The sequence below is a fragment of the Rhinichthys klamathensis genome, unplaced genomic scaffold (genome assembly GCF_029890125.1).
Source record: "Rhinichthys klamathensis goyatoka isolate OS25496 unplaced genomic scaffold, OSU_Roscu_1.1 h1tg000210l_1, whole genome shotgun sequence".
Lineage (NCBI taxonomy): Eukaryota > Metazoa > Chordata > Actinopteri > Cypriniformes > Leuciscidae > Rhinichthys > Rhinichthys klamathensis.
In genome coordinates this window covers 2,627,299-2,645,554 of record NW_026606735.1, presented here as the reverse complement: position 1 = coordinate 2,645,554, position 18,256 = coordinate 2,627,299, and the positions used below count along the sequence as shown (strand labels likewise).

The 18,256-nt window shown below is 40.0% G+C and overlaps 1 protein-coding gene across 9 annotated transcripts in view; it reads left to right on the top strand.

Annotated features, from left to right (window-relative positions):
* fbrsl1 (fibrosin-like 1) overlaps nt 1-16,911 on the top strand; it is a 333,834-nt gene extending 316,923 nt beyond the window's left edge. For 3 of the 9 annotated variants that reach the window (XM_056263920.1, XM_056263916.1, XM_056263911.1), the window contains 13 exons: nt 1,414-1,783; nt 2,467-2,711; nt 4,576-4,838; nt 7,806-7,856; nt 7,989-8,084; nt 9,587-9,658; nt 9,770-9,799; nt 9,903-9,974; nt 10,230-10,362; nt 11,595-11,678; nt 13,485-13,568; nt 14,127-14,388; nt 14,481-16,911. In XM_056263920.1, coding sequence (XP_056119895.1) covers nt 1,414-1,783; nt 2,467-2,711; nt 4,576-4,838; nt 7,806-7,856; nt 7,989-8,084; nt 9,587-9,658; nt 9,770-9,799; nt 9,903-9,974; nt 10,230-10,362; nt 11,595-11,678; nt 13,485-13,568; nt 14,127-14,388; nt 14,481-15,783 — 3,065 coding nt within the window. In that variant the 3' untranslated portion in view covers nt 15,784-16,911. Of the gene's footprint in view, nt 1-1,413; nt 1,784-2,466; nt 2,712-4,276; nt 4,438-4,575; nt 4,839-7,805; nt 7,857-7,988; nt 8,085-9,586; nt 9,659-9,769; nt 9,800-9,902; nt 9,975-10,229; nt 10,363-11,594; nt 11,679-13,484; nt 13,569-14,126; nt 14,389-14,480 lie in introns of all 9 variants that reach the window. The other 6 variants (XM_056263912.1, XM_056263914.1, XM_056263913.1 and 3 more) reach the window with 6 other exon arrangements.
* The last annotated feature ends 1,345 nt before the right edge of the window (nt 16,912-18,256 follow it).

Genomic DNA, 18,256 nt, shown 5'->3' with positions numbered 1-18,256 from the left:
GTTAGCAGATATTAAGCAGACAGTCTACTAATACTCTAATGAGAGTTAGTTGACATGTAGTTGCAAAGTTACTTGAAGTCAACAGAATGTTCAAAAGGAACCATCAAAATAAAGTGTTGCCGCTTTTACATTTTGAAACATTATAGTCGGTAGGACGCTTAATGTAAAAGCTTATTTTTTGCACTGCACTCCGATTAACTGAGCAAAAGCAGAAGTTCCTCTGTAGTCTGTACAAAGACTGTGGCAGTGTTACTGAAATCCCTGGAAATATCTTGTGAAAAAGAGAGAGTGAGCTAGGGGGACTCTGAAAGGCCAGTATAAAGGGTGCATGATCCCTTTTCACAGCACAATTGAAACATAATTATTTCATGGCAGACTGTGTGCTCTGTAAATCTATGAATGGGAACGGCATTTAACTTTAATTAGCTCTGATTTATTCATTCTGACTGGATTGCTTGCAGAAAATTGGATCATCTGATTATAGTCAAGCATGAAAATGACCTGATTAAACACTTCATAAAACCCATGGAGAGAGAAAGAAATACAGAAAGAAAAGGAACCTGGGATAAAACGATAAAGGGGAGATAAGAGAGATGAGGCACAGAGAGGAAGACAGTCAGACAGATGTGGATGTATTTGGTGTCATGGTGTATGCCAGCATTATGCACAGTGAGCAGAGAAGGCATCGCAGCTGGATTCTGTTCACCCTGCTGCAAACTAATGGATGGATTGGCAAACCAATCCCACGCTATAGGTTACATGTCTTCAGCTGTGCCAAACTGCATGCACATTTGATTTGAGATGCTTGCATGCACCTGAGCCACAAAAAACAACAACCCTGTGGTGCTTTCCCTGTCCTCTGGTGTGGACAAAATCCACTCAGTATGGCTCAAATTATCGGTTGCTTTGAGGGGGTGTTTTGTATTGAGTGTGGTTTGTGATTTGTTTCAAAATACTGTCAATAAAGGCAGCATTAAGGCCCATTCACACCAAAGACAATAACTAGTTCTATGAAATTCTGGAAGTTCTTTACCACAACTATAATGATAACCTCACAGAGGATTGATTGATATCACTTTAAGAATTTTTTTTTCCCAGATGATGAACAATAAAAACATGGACAGCCAATTAGAATCTATCCTGCCCTACCCTTTAAATAGCTTGAGCATTTAAAGCGGCAGACAACATAACTGCAATGTGTACTTCTAATTAACAGAACGGTATCATGCGTTTGTATGGAACCTGATATAGTTATAGCTATCTTAATAGTTATCGCTCCTGGTGTGAATGAACCTTTACAGTTGAAGACTACACTCTTTACCCCAGCTACATCAATTAAAGCATCTAAACTGCATTTGACATCCGAATGAAATATAGTGACTTATCTCTGTTTTGTCTTTCTTTCCTTTCTAGTTACGCCAACGAATGAGAATCTCGGGTCCAAAACTTCCAGCTCGACCAAAGTGTCTGGCCTTCAGCGTAGCCAGGAACAGAGTAACGACGTTTCGTTTGTCCCGCCGATCTCAAGTCCGACTCCTGCGTCGCCCCCTACGGGGTCTCCTGCCCCTGCTGCGGCGGCAGCCCCCCCGCCTAGACCGCACCCTATCTCCCCAAACCCTCTCAGTATCAAGAAGGAATCTGCGCCCCATATCCCCACCCCTCCCCTCCTGAGGAACCAATCACATTCACTGGAGCACAGACTCCCACCCCCGTCACACCACAGCCGGCCAATCATCAGTCATCATCATCATCCTTCGCCTTACAGCAGTCTTCACGACATCAGGTTAGTCATTTTTTTGTATAATACCTTTACCCAAACTATCCTCCTCGCTGAGCATTAAGACAATATAGACACGTGTCCTCTTCCAGGTAGATTTGTAACATCTTTAATTGATTAGAACTTAAATATTGCCCTGATGGTGGAAGTGGGAATTGTCAATGCTTTAGCTATTTTGTTAGACATGTTTTTTTTTTGTTTTTTTGTTTTTTTTAACAATCAACAATCAATTTCATGTTCCTAGTCACCTAGTCCCTGGTTTGCAAAAAAAAAAATATATATGAATGGGAATATACTTCAGATATATTTTATATTTTCCTAGGGGTGCCAATAATTGTGGCCAATGTGTTTTTGAGAAAATCATTGATTTCATAATGTGATTTCAATTCCCACTTTCAATTGTTTTAATTGACAATGAAAGGTAACATTTTTTTAAAGATCAAAAGGATACACCATGCAGATTTATTTCCACAGCCATATTTGATCATATTTGCCAAGGGTGCCAGTAATTCTGACCATGACATATATAAATATATGTAATTAAATGTTACATTTTCCTGTCAAAAAAAATCTAATTTTATTTTGTAAAATTCGACAGTAATATTTGAACTTCATGACAGCTTTAAGCTCATAAACTGTCCTAATATGAATATTGTTTCTTATATCCTGTCTTTCCTTTGTAATCACAGCAACAACCCTTCCAATCTTCCTCCCAAACACCACCTGTCTCACTCCCCTCATCACCTCCGCGGCCTCCCGTCTCCTGCTCCTCCACTTCCTCTCTCCATAGCCGGTCTGCCTTCCTCCCACTACTCCCTTCACTCGCCCTCTCACATCTCCAGCCATCCGGCCATGTTCGCCAACCCCGCTACACTGCCTCCTCCGACCAACAGCCTGGTGGTGCCAGGACACCCTGCCGGACCACCCTATCCAGGTAAAAAAAAAAAAAAATCCCCTCACCGAGACTTTTTATGGTGTAGTTGGTGTGAGATTTGAGAATATTTTTGACAACCAGTAGGTTCCGTCAGTTCTGCAATATAACAAATTGATAAAAAAAATAATGCATTTGCACATGGGTGTGTACACATTACAGTTTACCCTGCACGAAAGAATGCTGCAAATCCATTGAAAAGGTGCCTTTCAAGGATGTAGAGGAAAAATTCAAATGTTTGCAGAACTGAACTTTTACTCTGACATTATCATCCATTGACCAATGAGAATGGAGGGTCCAGTTTTTACCAGACCTGCGGAATACATTTAATGCATTTGTGTTCCTCAAACACTCTGTTGTAGTTTTTTCTAGTGCGTTAGTGCCCTAAGAGTGTGCTTTTTTTTTTTTTTTACTTGGACCTATAAAATTAAAGGTATGTGAGACCACAAAAATATAAACATTGTTTATTCGTCATATGTATTACATTTATCCCATTTTGAAGACTTAAATTAGCATATTGTAATACTAGTCTTAAATTTGTACACATTTGGTTCCCACAAATCTAGTGACTGTTCCTGCAGTTGCTGTACTTTAATTGCTTGGAATAAAATTCCTCTGCTCGTTGACAAATAACCTGTGTTAAAGACAGCTTTACAGGCACAGTATTCAGGAACAACAGAACTGCCCTTAAATCACATTCTTTTCAAGATTTTTTTAAGTGCGAGACGAGATGAGGCAGGCATCAGAGGTCAGCATGTGAAAAATGTGACTTATATCCAGTTTCTACAGTATATGATACCTGTAATAAAGAAGGATGTCAGCTACACTGTTCTTTTCTCATATCTGGATCCTCAGGCACCTTTGACAATTATATCAGATTTTAAATGCCTTGTTTGATACAATATATGCTATATGCAAAAATGTTGATGATAAATTATACCTGTCCTCTCCATCTCTGCCATTCCTTTTACGGTAAGTGTTATTTTTTTGTTGATTATTGGCTTTTAGATGCCAATTCCAGACAGTTTAGTGCGACATGCTGTTCGAAATCTAAAGATCAAGTATAGAATGACAAGGTATTTAAGAAAAAAAGAGTATATTTTAACATGCCGTTAGCATCTACAGTGTAATCCTTTCTTTAGCTGCCATCACTTAAAACATATCTTAGTTTATTGTAAGAAACCAAGTGTAGACTCTTAAATTAAAAGTATTTATTGATGTCTTTTAAAAGCATCAAGCAAGTGCTCAAAGATTTTTTTTAAACTTTAAAAAGGGTCTTAAAGGGATAGTTTACCCAAAAATGAAAAATTTGTATGCAAACCTGTATGCATTTGTTTCTTTTGGGGAACACACTTTTTGTTTTTATTTATTGTAATATTTACCTATATATTTTGGTCAAAATTCCACTGAAGAAAGTAATTCATACAGGTTTGGGGGATGAGGGTGATGACAGAATTTTCCTTTTGGGGTGAACTATCCCTTTAAGTCAGTATAAGAGTTTGTGTATGTCGGGGCAAGTGTGTGTGTGTTTTCTGCTGAGGTGACTCTTGGTTCTCTCTTGTCTTTAGATACCAGCCTGTTGATATCTTTCAACCAACCAATCATGTATTGCCAGCCTCATTCGGGGATTCTGATTGGCACATTGTCACAGGCAACTCTCTTACCTCCACCAATGAGTCCTCACGTAGAAAACCCTCACACCTTGAATTGGAGAAACAGAGAAAGCCAGGTGACTACCCTCTTTCGCTTCTTCCTACCGCTGTTGTGAAAACTCACTGGCCGCCCTTGCCTTTTTTTCTTTTCCCTCCCATGTCTTCCCCATCTCCCCCCTTTCCCTCCTTTTTCCCTTCGCTCTCCTTTCTTGCAGAGCATGATCTTCTGCGGCAGGAGCTGAACAACCGCTTCCTGGTTCAGAGTTCAGAGCGAGGTCGGGGGTCGGCTCCAGGGGCGACAGGGTCGCCGTTGGGCCCTGTGTCGCTCCTCCGGGCTGAGTTTCACCAACATCAGCATATGCACCAGCACCAACACACGCATCAGCACACCTTCACGCCTTTCCCTGCCAGTCTGCCCCCGGCAGCCATCATTGGGCCGCCCACTGCACCTCCAATGGTGCGTACCCCAGCCAGAAATGTGAGGATAAGTAAAAAACGGATAGATTTTACACCCTTCCTTACCTCCCTATTCCCCCTTAAAATTCTCCAACCTATTTAAAACAAGCCCTTTCTATGCGGCCATCATATTCTTCCAGCAATTGACACTCACAATCGTGTTGACGTACTGAATTTCAGCACGGCCGAATCACAGTCGTGCTGATATTCAGGCTAACAGCACGAGTAACTTATATTTGGCACATTATTTCGTCTATTGTTGCTCCTTTCACGAAAACAGTTCAATGTTAAGGGAGCAACGCACAGACTGGCAGCCTTTTTTTGGAACATTGCAAACACTGACAAGCCGACTGATGCAAACTGTGAAGCGGAACGGCGTTCATCCAATCCTAATAGCGCACCGGAACTAATTGTTGTGTAATAAGTAATACAACCCACTACTGAGGCTTAAGGCTTATCCTGAACCAGGCCAGATCTTAAACAGAGGCCAAAGGGTTGAGGAGTTTTACAGCACCATCTCAGTGACATAAGCGATACCCATCATCCTAACAAGATAAACAATTGTCCCATGACAACCGCAAATATTGTAGCTCTTTCCCTAATAAAAACCCTTTTTGCTGCCATGTTGACATGCCGTACCCATTGCGCTTTTATAGTGTGAGCCAGAGATGTTTTATTGCTTTCATATGAGCAGAATGGTGATGTGTCTGAGTGCTGGGGGCTGTTTGAGGAAAACAGGAGGCAGACAGAGTCTTATGGCGTGACTGAGGTACAGACAGAACTCATTCTATGTGACACATTCAAAGCTTGCGGTCGAAACATAATGACCTCACCGCAGATGAAAGTCATGACATCAACGGGGTTGTTTTGATAAAGCATAATTGCTTCCGTGTGCAAAGCGGCTATTAGAGGCAAACTTTGGCAGTCTGTAATCAGATAAATTCAGCTCCTCAAAGTTAGCTAGCCATATAACGTGCATTCACATTTGTGAAACGTATTCAAACAGGAACGAGAGCGTCTTATCTGCATACTATCGCTGCCGTCAACCAATCCAAAAGATATTATGTCAGAGCACTAGATGAAAAGTGAAGCATTTTTTCATCATAGATTACCATCTCCAAAGATTAAAATCTGTTTGCATATTAGCTTAAAACAATGCCATATGTTTGCTGTTTGGATTCTTGTATGGGTTACAGAACTGTTTCATCATCAGAAATTGAAACACTGAAATCGCGATGAATCTGAATGCTGAATGACCTTCCTCAAATGTTTTACGAGATGTCTTGTTTGCTGAACTGCTATTGTTGAATTTCTTTTAACACCATGTGATTTAAATGTGATGTTTTCTACTGACAAATACACTGATGATTGATTTATAAAGCATTTGTGCTTGGTTTAAGAGTCTATGCATACGAAAGAAATGTTGTGTTTAAATGTTTAAGTCAACATGAGATGAAAAAAATAACCCAATTTACTTCCTTTATGCATGTTCCTGGTTTTATTGTGCTTAATTCATTGGTGTATATGTTATTCCAAAGAAGAAATATCCTTTACTGACAAAGGAAAACTACCTTTTGTTACATTCGAAAATGTGTCAGTTCAGGAAAGTAAAGTGGGTAGCGAATGCCATTTCATGTTGAGTTTGAACAGTAACACACTTTATATAATGTCTTTCTTGTTTCCTTTTCTTTCTTCCCTTCCTCCTAGCTTTTCTTGTATAAAGATTTAATTGTTTACAGATGTAATATTGAGCCTTGATTTGCCAAAGCTGTTTGTTATAAAGCTCTGACACAGGGGCTGTGAATTATGAAGCACTGTTTTTTTTATAGACCACTATAAACCTTTGCTGTATTTACTCGGCAAGTGTTAACCATAAAGCAGGTGTGCGGCCCTCAGAAGGATCACAGAAGTGCAATTGGAAGCCAGATCAGCAATTTTCTCAGCCAGGGCAAACTCATGTGTTTGATTTAAGCTAATTATCACCACACATTCATACAATGCAGGATAAAAGCAGCTTATGCATGCTGATCTGTTGGAATATACAGTAAAGTCTATATCATAAGTGGGCTGTGGTTCAAGACATCCTGCTTTTTATAGAAAACACACACTCACACAAGAGTTTATCCACTTTTATTACCACCACCTGAGACATAAGATGATAGGCTTCTGTAGAAACAACACTATATAAGTGGGTTTGTAAAGGATTCGAATGTTTATGTAAAAGAATTGACTTGAACTTGGAGGGCTAAAAACTTGAACCAGTTGAATTAAAATGACTTAGACACTTAGGCTTTATTAACATAATAGTAAAATGTTTTTTAAAAAAAGTTTAGTATGGATTTTTTTAATGTTTATGGACAAATTTTATAACATTTATGCATTTTATTACAATGATTAAAAAAAGGAAAAATTAACATTAAAGCTATGCCATTATTTCCATCACATTTTATATAACTGTCTAAAAATGATCATAAACCATTACAGCTGTTTCCTAACTCGTCAAATACAGATTCTCGCCACATTCACATGCTTTTTCTAGTTGCTATCCTATAGTTACACTGCTATCATTACGCTCAAATTGCACTGTTTAACCAGAACTTGACTTGAAAGAGTTACTGTTCTATATGTATGTCTAAACTGTAAAGGAATGACACGTCAATTTAATTGGAAGTGAAGGGTGCCTTTCATTTGTTTAGCAATCTGGTTGGACTCTTGTGTGAGTGTATTCCCACACTCCGAGTCGGCTCTGTGAACCCTGTGCCAGCTGCGGCTGCTGTGGTTTTCTTTCATGTGACATTGAATGGCTGTTTTACTGTGTAATTGTTTTATTAAAAGGGTGTAATTTATTTGAGCTTCATCTGCTATTTATTTGACTATGTAAGCACACTGCAGTAAAGCTCTCATGTTTTTGGTCACAGATGCCTTTGATTTTGTTGATATGTTTTTAATTTGTGCTCTCTCTCTCTCTCTTTCTCTCTCCTTCTCTCAGTTCGACAAGTACGCCCCAAAGCTGGACAATCCTTTCTTGAGACATTCAAATGTAAGTGCCAACTTTTTTTGACTGCATTACCCTTGCTTTGACTGAAAATGAATCAGATTGTCATTTATGTTAACTTTGAGACATATGCCTATTTGTAAAGTTTTTGCATGTTTTTTTGGGGGGGGTTTGCAGTTCTTTCCCTCCTACCCGCCAACAATGCCGGGCATGCCTCCATTGCTTCCACATTCAGGGCCCTTCAGTTCATTGCAAGGCGCCTTCCAGCCAAAGGTTAGACCTTAACACACATCATGTGGGAATGTAGACAAAACTGTTTTGACTTGAGCAGAACGAGAAGGAGAGCATGTACTGTAGTTGGTTCAAGATTACGAGATAAAGATGTCAAATTTTTTTGAAAAATATGCCCCATAAAAGGCTGGTAGTGTGATCACACAGATGTGAGCATAAGGAAAAAAACAACGCTTTCTACAGATGCCATTTGACCCTGAAAATATTTATGTGAAAACATAGGATTAGTCTAAAGTCTTTTTCAGTTATGAGAATGGAAGTTAAATTTCCTCTCCAATGTTTTACAGTATGCACCGAAATTAATTTTTTATCGGAACCAAAATAAAAAAAAATTATTTAGCCAAAAGCAAAATCAAAAGTAATGTTAATTAAATTTGAGAAATTAGGTACAGTATTTGAACTCTGTATGCTGTTCAGGGTGTCGTGATCACGGGTGATTGACCAGTCATAGAACAGTTCTTTTTTACTAATCTAGCATCATTTTTGGTCACAAGAGCTTCCACACTGTTAATATGTTTACCTGTTCCGTGTGCATCCCTGGTATTGTTAACATTACATTCTCTGTGTTCTCTATAATGAGTATAAATGTGGCATGTCCCCTGATCTAGAGCCCAGCCTCACCTCACTATTAGTATTCAGAGTGCTCTCGAATCCCACACAGCTTCATTTCCAGACAGATGGAGAAATCTACCACTGCCACTTTCTCCACTAATGGATTATGCAAAGAGGCATAGGCTCAATAACCTGCTGGAGGCTTTTGTGTTAACTTTAGACTTAGCACTGTGGTCTTAAGCTGTGTGTGTGTGTGTGTGTGTGTCTCTTTGCAATGTGTATAGCTTTCACTCACTTGGTGTGTAATGGTTTTTACCTGGCACTTCTCAAATAACTCTCACTATTATGTTAGCTACCAGTCAAAGGTAGAGCGAGTCTGGAATTTCCAACAAGTATGAAGTTTATTAGAATAAATGACTGTGGCATCCATGAAACCTGGGACTAAAGTGAAGTTTTAAACTTGCTACACCCATGATGATTCACAGATTCCTGAGCTGACATGTTTCCTTTTAAAGCATTGAGTTTAATAGGCTTATATTCTATTTAAATAGCCTAAAGGCTTTAGTTACATGACATCAATGAACCATGATTTGGTCATTTGCGAGTCATTTTTAAATGCATATTCCTGCAAAAAGTTCATTTTAAACTAGCACACAGTAGATTACCGTAAAGTTAACACACAGACTACAAGCCACAAAACCTCTGTATGAATTTTGCAAAATTCAAATTTGGATAAGCTACAGAGTTTTCTGGCCTAAAAATGAAGATGTTTTCTGTGCCAGGTAGACATTAGTCATATCACACCAAGCAGCCAAAAATGCAATGCAGTGTAATATCTCTAAACTGTTCATAATCGAAAATAGTAAAGAAACAGACCTCCGTGTCCATTGTTCCATTAGCTTTTTCTAAAAAGGTCTTCATTTTCTCTCCAGGCCTCAAACCCTATTGATGTTGCAGCAAGACCAGGAACGGTCCCGCACACTCTCCTTCAGAAGGACCCGAGGGTAAGCCGTCCGCTAAGAGATTAGCCATTACAAACTAATGAGGATTGTGATGTTTTCAGCATTTCGTGAACTTGAAATTTTCCCTATTTTCTCTATTTCTTTTCCTAACAGATAACAGATCCTTTTAGGACTTCAGTAAGAGTAAGCATCATATTTTAATTTTCCTTCAAATCCCTGCATGTTACACATTAAATGCTACCGCCATTTTACTAATGCTTTGAAATGTATTCTTCACTCATGTCAGAAGCCAGGTAAATGGTGTGCTGTGCATGTTCAAATCGCCTGGCAGATCTACCATCATCAGCAGAAGATGAAAGTAAGTTCTCTTAGAAGTCAAGAAAAGGTTCAGAAAGGACTTTTCCTTGTCTCTTTCTTTAATATTGTGTAGCCTTTAGTGTGAGCGAAGTACAAGAATGCATAAGTACACTTTGTAATGATTCATGCATTGAAGTCTAACTGAGTAATTATCCCTCATTAAGGAAGGTTTACAAATAAAGAAATAAATAGTACTTTTTAAATATATCATAGTCGCATTGAATATAACCTCAAAATGACGTTTGTCCCTTAAAAGCAGATGCACTTGGACCCGCATAAACTGGACATGAATGGAAAACTTGATCTATTCAGCCGTCCTCCAGCTCCAGGCGTGTTCCCTGGGTTCCCCTACCCTCATGACCTGGCCAGACCCCTCTTCTCATCAACAGGTGTGTGTGAAGAAAACTCCCAAACTTAACATGAAATCAAACTTGACTCTATTTACTCTCAGTACACATTCCTAGTCTCAATATGCATAAGGTTATGCTGAAAATCAAATCCTACCGTACAATTTTTCTTCTCATTGAATGTCCTGTAAAATGAGTAACAACCAACATTTCAGGTAACACTTTATTTAAATGGTCCACTTTAGACATTCTACTAACTATAAGTAACTTTGCAACTACATTAGAGTATTAGTAGACTGTCTGCTTAATACCTGCCAACACTTCATTTTGATGCTCCCTCAGCAGATATTCTACTAAATATACTGTACGTTACATTGCAACTACATGTCAACTTATCCTACTAATCCTAACTCTAACACTGTCTACTAATATTCTAATAAGACTTAGTGTAATAGAGTGTAACCACGTCATATTTACTTTAAATTCTTGAAATGAAAAAGATGACAGTTTTAGATAAAAACAGTTGCAGTTACACAACAGTTCCTGGAAATAATTCCCTTTCCTGCTGTTATTGGAAAGCCTGATGCTGAAATCACTGCTAGACCTGCATGACCACTTTAAGATATTACTTGTATAAAAGCGATTTTCATTTTACTTATAAACTATATTTATAATCCAATCAAGATAGTGCCCCCACAGATTATGTATATATTATCTTGCAAATTATACTGCAATATCTTTATTGGTATGGCTCCAGTATAATAAACATGGATTTTTATTTTCTCATTTGCATGTTGTTATTTTGTACGTTGTCTTGGCTCAACGCTGGGGCTACGGGCATGAATATAAATGCTTTTACCTGATATAATTGACTGGTAGCTCTTTGTTGAAGGGCAACAAGAGCGTGTCTGCCCTTTGGATTGTAATTATGCAGCGTGGTGTCATGAAGGAGCTTGTAATTGGTTTCTTCATTAATGATACACACTAACAAATGACATATGAATAGACGGTTGACCCTTTGAAATGCAACCTGAACACTCAATCTAAGACATCACTGTCCTTTTATTGTCTGGGTAAACTACTCAGTTTCCCTCTAAACATGCCTTTGGTTGAGCCAGGTTGGCTTCTAGTTGTCTCTCCACATTAAACTGGAATAGGAGAAAGTATTTAAACTAACCTTAGTCTCTTGTCTTATTTTACAATATAGAGAGACTACATCTACAACAGAAAAATGTAACTGTTTGGCCTTTTTAACTGTTTACTGTATTCTATAGGATCGGGACATCCAGCTGCTTCACCCTATGGGCCGTCTCCTCACCACGCCGGCTTCCTGCCTCCTAGCCATTTGGCAGGTAAGTGTAAGTAAACCACCATTTTAAATAGTTCTTCTTCTCTATGTCCTTCTGTAATTCAAATTTAATACATTCATCTCATGTTGAAATCACTTTTTATTTAATGCGAACATAAACAAGGCAAAGAATGGCAGAAATGCAATCTGTTCCATATGTTGTAGGGCTGCACACCTCAAGTGATGATCATTCAGCCATTAAAGCACGGCTTTCCACAAATTTCCCAAACCAAATTCCAAATATATATTGTAAACATCAGTTATGGCCTAATGTAGAACCTTTAGATAACCTGACAAATTGAAAATATTATACTAATATCCCTCATAGCCTTGTTTTTGTTCTCGTCAAATAAAATATAATATCTACTCTAAGGCCTATTAGTCTGGTATCAGTCGGCTCAGAAGTGTCTCCCCAAAGGGTCAGATATTCTAATTTTACCCTTAACTCAACTTTCAAAATGTTTTTTAACAATAAAATATCTAATATAAAAAGTACATTTGTTTTGTTAGTGTTTGGAAAAATACCTTAACATGCTTAAAACAGGATAAACTTCAGCAAAAATACTTTGGTTTGATATTTTATCTTGCATGAAAGTTACTTATTTGCTGAACAGGCTGGTGTATAAAAAAGCAAAAACAAGTCATTACCACAAGACAAAATACACTTATTTTCAAGATATAATATAAAGCAGTACAATGATATAATACAGTGTGCAATGACTTTTTTTTATATCATTATTATTTATTATGTCTTTTATTCACCAAATTACCACACACACACACATTTTGTGTCAGAAACCATTCTGACCAAAACTCAACCTTTGTTTCCCTTTGTACAACAATATACAGTACAAGTATATTTTACTATCATTCCCTTTTTCTGGGCTCTGCTTCGTTCAGATAGTGTTCCCCTACCGTTTCTATCAGATATGTTATTTGAGTTTAGTGATGAATGCTGATTTCACACAGTGAGCTCTCAAGTCAATCCAATTTGAATTTGTAAACACCTGGGGCCCAAAGGAAATGGAGAGAAAACTAAAATGCGGAGTTGGGTGAGGTGTTGCCTAGTAGTTAAAGCTCGAGACTGGTAATCAGTAGGCTTCTGGTTTCTAAGTCAAGAACTTATCACTATTGTGCCCTTGAGCAAAGCACTTAACTCTAGGTTGCTCCAAGGGGGATTGTTCATGTGAATTAGTGTATTGTGAATTTCTTGGCATAAAAGCATTTGCTAAATGACTGCTTACTTATTTAAGAACACTGTGGATTAGTCATAAATCCATTCCTGGAGTTCAAGAATTTAAAGGCATGTTCCACATAGAAAACACTGAATTGTGTTTTTAGTTCTGTGGGCCGGAGGTTGTTTGTTTTGTATTTAATTTGATTATATATTAATGCAACTGCATGGATTATTTTGGCTCCTTCATCCCTAGCAAGGTAAGTATTAATACATAGCTTAATAGGGGAAAGGGGTAAGTAGATGCAAGGATCACATAAACTTTTAGAGGAAATGGGACACACACAAGCTGTTTTGCTAGCTTTCACTTAATCATTTTCCACATCAGACATTTCAAAATGTCCGAAGCAATCTCACTCCAATCAGGTATCGCTCTTCATGCCAGCACCTTTCGCTACCTAATCCGCAGCCAGTGAACACTCTCCAACAATCTTACTGGGAGAAATAAACAACCCTTAGGGAGTTAGAATAGCAGCAGTAACAGTGACGCAAAAAACAAAGCTGGCTTGTAAGAGAAAAGCCGGTTGGAATGGTCGGGCACCTCCGGCCCCGCGTCGCTAATCCCTGTTTGGCATTTTGCAGATCCATTCAGTCGCTCCAGTACCTTTGGCGGCCTCAGCAACCTTTCAAGCAGTGCCTTCGGTGGATTAGGCAACCCAACCCTCGGTAAGCCCCGGCCCCCGGCCTCTAGCTCAGCTCAGTGCAGCACAGCTTAGCTGTAGACCACAGAGAGTGCAGAGGGAATAAAAAGGAGGTGGGAATGAAAGAAAGGCACTTAGCTTTGCTGCAAATGCAAAATGAGAGTTAAGGGAAACAGGGGGAGGCAGGCATTACCGCAGACAGGCCTTTGCCAAATTCACACCCCAACTCAAACTCGCAACCCAACTGGTTTATCATTGCTCTTGCATTTATTAGTTTCTCGCAAAGTAGGGGTTCGCCATATCTCATTTCCTCTCCCTTCTTCCTTCATTGGCTGAACGGGAATTCTTTTAGTGAAACTGATTGCATTGAAATAGAATCTCTATGGAACGCTTTGCTTTTCATAGCTTTTGAGCCCGCTGGGTCATTCATTTGTTCTCTGCTGAAAAGTTTTAAAAAGCAGCCCTTGGTGTACCCCATTTGTAGAAGAAACTATCCCATTAACCTTTCAGTTTGTGTATGCAGAACCTTGATAGAACTGGACTGTGATCGGATACACTGATGTTATGTTTCTTGTTATTTCAGGGGCCAACAGTGTTTTTGGACCCAAAGAGGGTCCAGGGCTGCATGGTCTCAGTAGTCCTCATCACGACACCTGGAATCGGCTGCACCGTACTCCGCCCTCCTTCCCGACCCCTCCACAGTGGCCCAAATCTGCAGATGCAGAAAGAAGCAGCTCTGCAAACAGCCACGATAGAGATAGAGACCGGGAGCGCGAGAAAGAAAAAGAAAGGGAGAGAGAAAAAAGGGACTCTTCTGTTGGGAAAGAAGAGAAAGAAAAGGACAGGTTGGTTTTGCTGATTTCATGGAGCAAAGCATCTTATTTTGCCTTCTTTTTGTCTACTAATTCAACTAATGATGGGTTCTTTCCTGTTGCAGAGACTCTATAGATCGTAATCGCCATTCAAACCGCTCATCTCCAGCTTCCGCTCCAGTCAGCTACCAGATCAGCAACCTGATCCGCTCAAATAGCCAGAACTCGACTGACTCTGGCAGACACCGCAGCGGCAGTGCCGACCGCAACCGAGAGACTGAGAAAGAGCATTTGGAGCGCCAGCGAGAGGCAGGCATTTTAGGAGACATAAAGGTGAAGGAAAGTCGTTCACCAGGGAAGGAGATCACAGACAGGCGTTCCTCAGATGACTCTCTTAAATCCATTCACCGATCGCCCTCTCCTTACTCGAAAAATGTCCTTAACGATGCAGGAATCAAAATGGGTATCCCACAACCGCTACCGATTAAAGAAAGTGAGAGGGATAGAAAGGAAACCAGCTCAGGGGATCTGCTACACAAGGTGAAGAACGACATGAAGATCAAGGAGGAACGCAAGGAAGAGCAGGACGTGATGGTGATTGGAAGTGAAGCTGCCACTAAGCCTCAAGTCCCTCCTCCACCTCATCAAACAACACCAATAGCTCATCACCACCCTGTACTATCCCATCAGCCTCCTCCGCCATCTCCTCGCTGTAGTGACCCTCCGACACCGGCCTCGCTTCACGGAGTCCCCATGCCACACTCACTGCCACTCACTCTTAGTGCCATGCATCAAATGGGAAGTCTGAATGCGCTTGAACGCACCCGCATGGCACCTTTTATGGGAGTCAGCCCTCTTGCAGCAGGTCGAGACCGCCTTCCACATCCGGCGTTCTCGTGGGATCCTCTACGAGAGGCTTACCGAAACCTCGACCTTCAGCGGCGCATGGACTTTCAGCTTCGCTCTGAGCCTGGACACCGGTTCCCTGGCATCTATGATCCAGAACGGGCCTATCGGGATCGGGAGGCACATGACTACTCGCACCACGAACACCTTCTGGAAGTTCGGCGGGAACAGGAGAGACTGAGGCAACAGGCTGAAGAAAGGGAACGGATGCATTTACGAGAGGAACTGGATCGGGCAAGGCTTCACCAACTTCACCAGTCGCCCATCGAAGGACACTTACCACACATGCCACCATTTATGTCACACCTTGGTGGGATGCCGTACCCAAGGCTTAGCCCCTCAACAGGACATAATGGACTTCTTAACCGGACACCCCCAACTGCAGCACTAAGTGCCCCACCACCTCTGGTACCCTCTGGTGCTGCCAGACCAGCGTCACCAAGACGGACTACGCCAATCACCACCCAGGACCCTCGGGAGTACTCACCGTCACGCAACCCCAAAGAAGTGGAGGCACGGTAACGTACTAGGAAGGAAAATGCCGCACTTGAGTTGGACACAGGCAACATGCACTTATTTTCACACAAAGTAGGGTAAACGATAAATAAATGTGTAATTTGTACAAAGATTTGTACCTTGGAACAAGCACATCAACCGGCTTTTTTAGTTGATTGGAGTAGAAGAAATGAGTAGGTAGCTCCATCTCTTGGTAGCTCCGAACATAAGACATAAACGTGAACTACCAAACAGAAATTTGATATTAATATATTATTAATCCAATGCCTTTTCAGTTTTCAAGTGGAAAGACATTCTGAAATTTGTTTGTACATTTCCTATCCTTCATGTACAGACATTTTTTATGTATTTGCATTAAGTTTCATTTTTTTCTCTGCCCTGTATTTATCCTAGTGAGCTGCAGGATATGGATGTCTACATATCTGAATTGGTATGAACTCACTGTTTGACAGTTGATTTGCTCTATGGTACCTGGAGATATTCAGTGCTGACCATGTACAAAGTTACATTTCGGAGTTTTTTGTTTTGCTTTTGTTTTTTGAGATATGCAGACAAATATGCATTACAATATTCTTGTTTGGTTTATGTAAAATTTAAAGATATTGTAAATATCTTGTTGATATTACTTGGAACGAAATGACATTGTACATTTGTTAGGCTTTTTAAATGTTTCTTAAAAAAACAATGAAATTAAACTGAACCACTTCCAGGTTGAAAACCATGGTGACGGAGCTGTCCAATCAAATGGGGGTGCGGTCATGGCAATGCAATCTATGCAAAGAGGATTAAGAGAGTTCTGATTGGACGGTTGTCAAAATGGAGTTCTAAAGTGAGAACCTGGATACCTGTTATTCATTTGTCCAATTAAGAGCCAATGAAACAAACAGCTATAAACCTCCAGGTCATAAAGGAACTGTTTTAGCAGTCAACACTTCTCCAGCCACAAAACCTGGACATCTGGGAAACATATTGGAATGGTTGGGGTGGCAATAGACTCTTTCTGTCGACCTTGTGGTGTTGTGCAGTTGTTTTTCTTAGACTCTTGTATACAAAACAAGTAGAGCTTTAGGCGTGAAAAAATGAACATTCATGGTTTAAAAATGTATGGAATAAAGGTTGGACCTTATATCTGCATACCTGTCTGCTATTTAATTATAGTCTTCAGTAAACTCGCTGAATGTTGATGAAGTGTGCAATGTTTCATACACAAGGATGGGTTGATCTTACTAAGAAATGTCTAAGTCATAAGTAGTTTTTTGTGCATTTTCCACATTTATTTTCATGACAATGAAGCACATTGACCCTATATTGAGAAAGAAAACCTTATTCTTATTACAACAATAACAAGACAAGTATCTGATTAGTCTTATAATATTACCAAATATTTTTTCAAGTATTTATTTTATTTTTAATTAGCACAATTTAGATTCAGTGCAGCAGATGATTTATACTTCAAATTGTATTTTACATATGTACTTTGCAATTTAAATGTTTATGCAAAAAATCCTTGAATAATGGGGTTCATTTTCTTTATGCAAAACATTATTTTCCACTGAATTTTGGGTGACTTTTCATCACAGAACCGGATTGCTTTTCAGAAGATGTTTTTCACAAAAAAAATTGGGAAACAAAATTCAGAGAGTGTCTGTATGTCAATTAGACTTTGTTCAGTCTATTTATGCAGAATATTCTCCACAGTCACTATTCACTATATTTTACAGGAAAGAGCATGTATGTCAGCACTGCTGTAGAGAGTAGGCTGAGAGTGGTGATGGGACAGGTCTGCTACACGATATCGATTTTCTGCAAGTGCAGCTTTTGAGTGTTTGTGTTGTAGGTAACTGGTATTGACTCTGAGGCTAGTGCCGTATTGACCTGCGGTCTGGACTCATTAATGGGAGTGATGCCTGCTAATGAGGGATGGATCAAGAAGGCGAGGAAGAAGTGAAAGAAACTGAAAATGAATAGACCGAAGTTGGTCTGTCCTGCAAATAAGACGACGAGGTTACTGTCCCTCTAGTCTCTCTATCTTTGTCTGTCTTTCTGACGTGCAATTTCATTCTCCTGCTCTCTCTATCTATCTTCTCCCCATCTGACAAACAATTCATCCTCATAACCATCCCTAACTGGCTCCATCTGGCGTGCCACGCTCTGGCCTGCCCTCGGTCCCGGCCCTCACCTCAAGTAATGGCAGCATGCGTCAGGCAGTGTGCAGTCATTAGTGGTGTTATTGAGAATCGATGGTCTCCCTGCTGCGTCTGGCAGCCTATCTGGACGTGCTGCTTCAGAGAGGGCCATCGCCGGAGAGAGAGATAGACGGACTGGGAAAGCTGCCGTGAGGTGTATTGGAAAGAGAGTTAAATCGGGATCCGTTTCAATTTGGCCATGCTGTAATTGAGAGGGTTATTCCATAGACACTGAGCATCTGTGCCTCTCTGGCCTTCTGCTGTCTCCCTCTAATCAGCTAGTTAGCACTTTC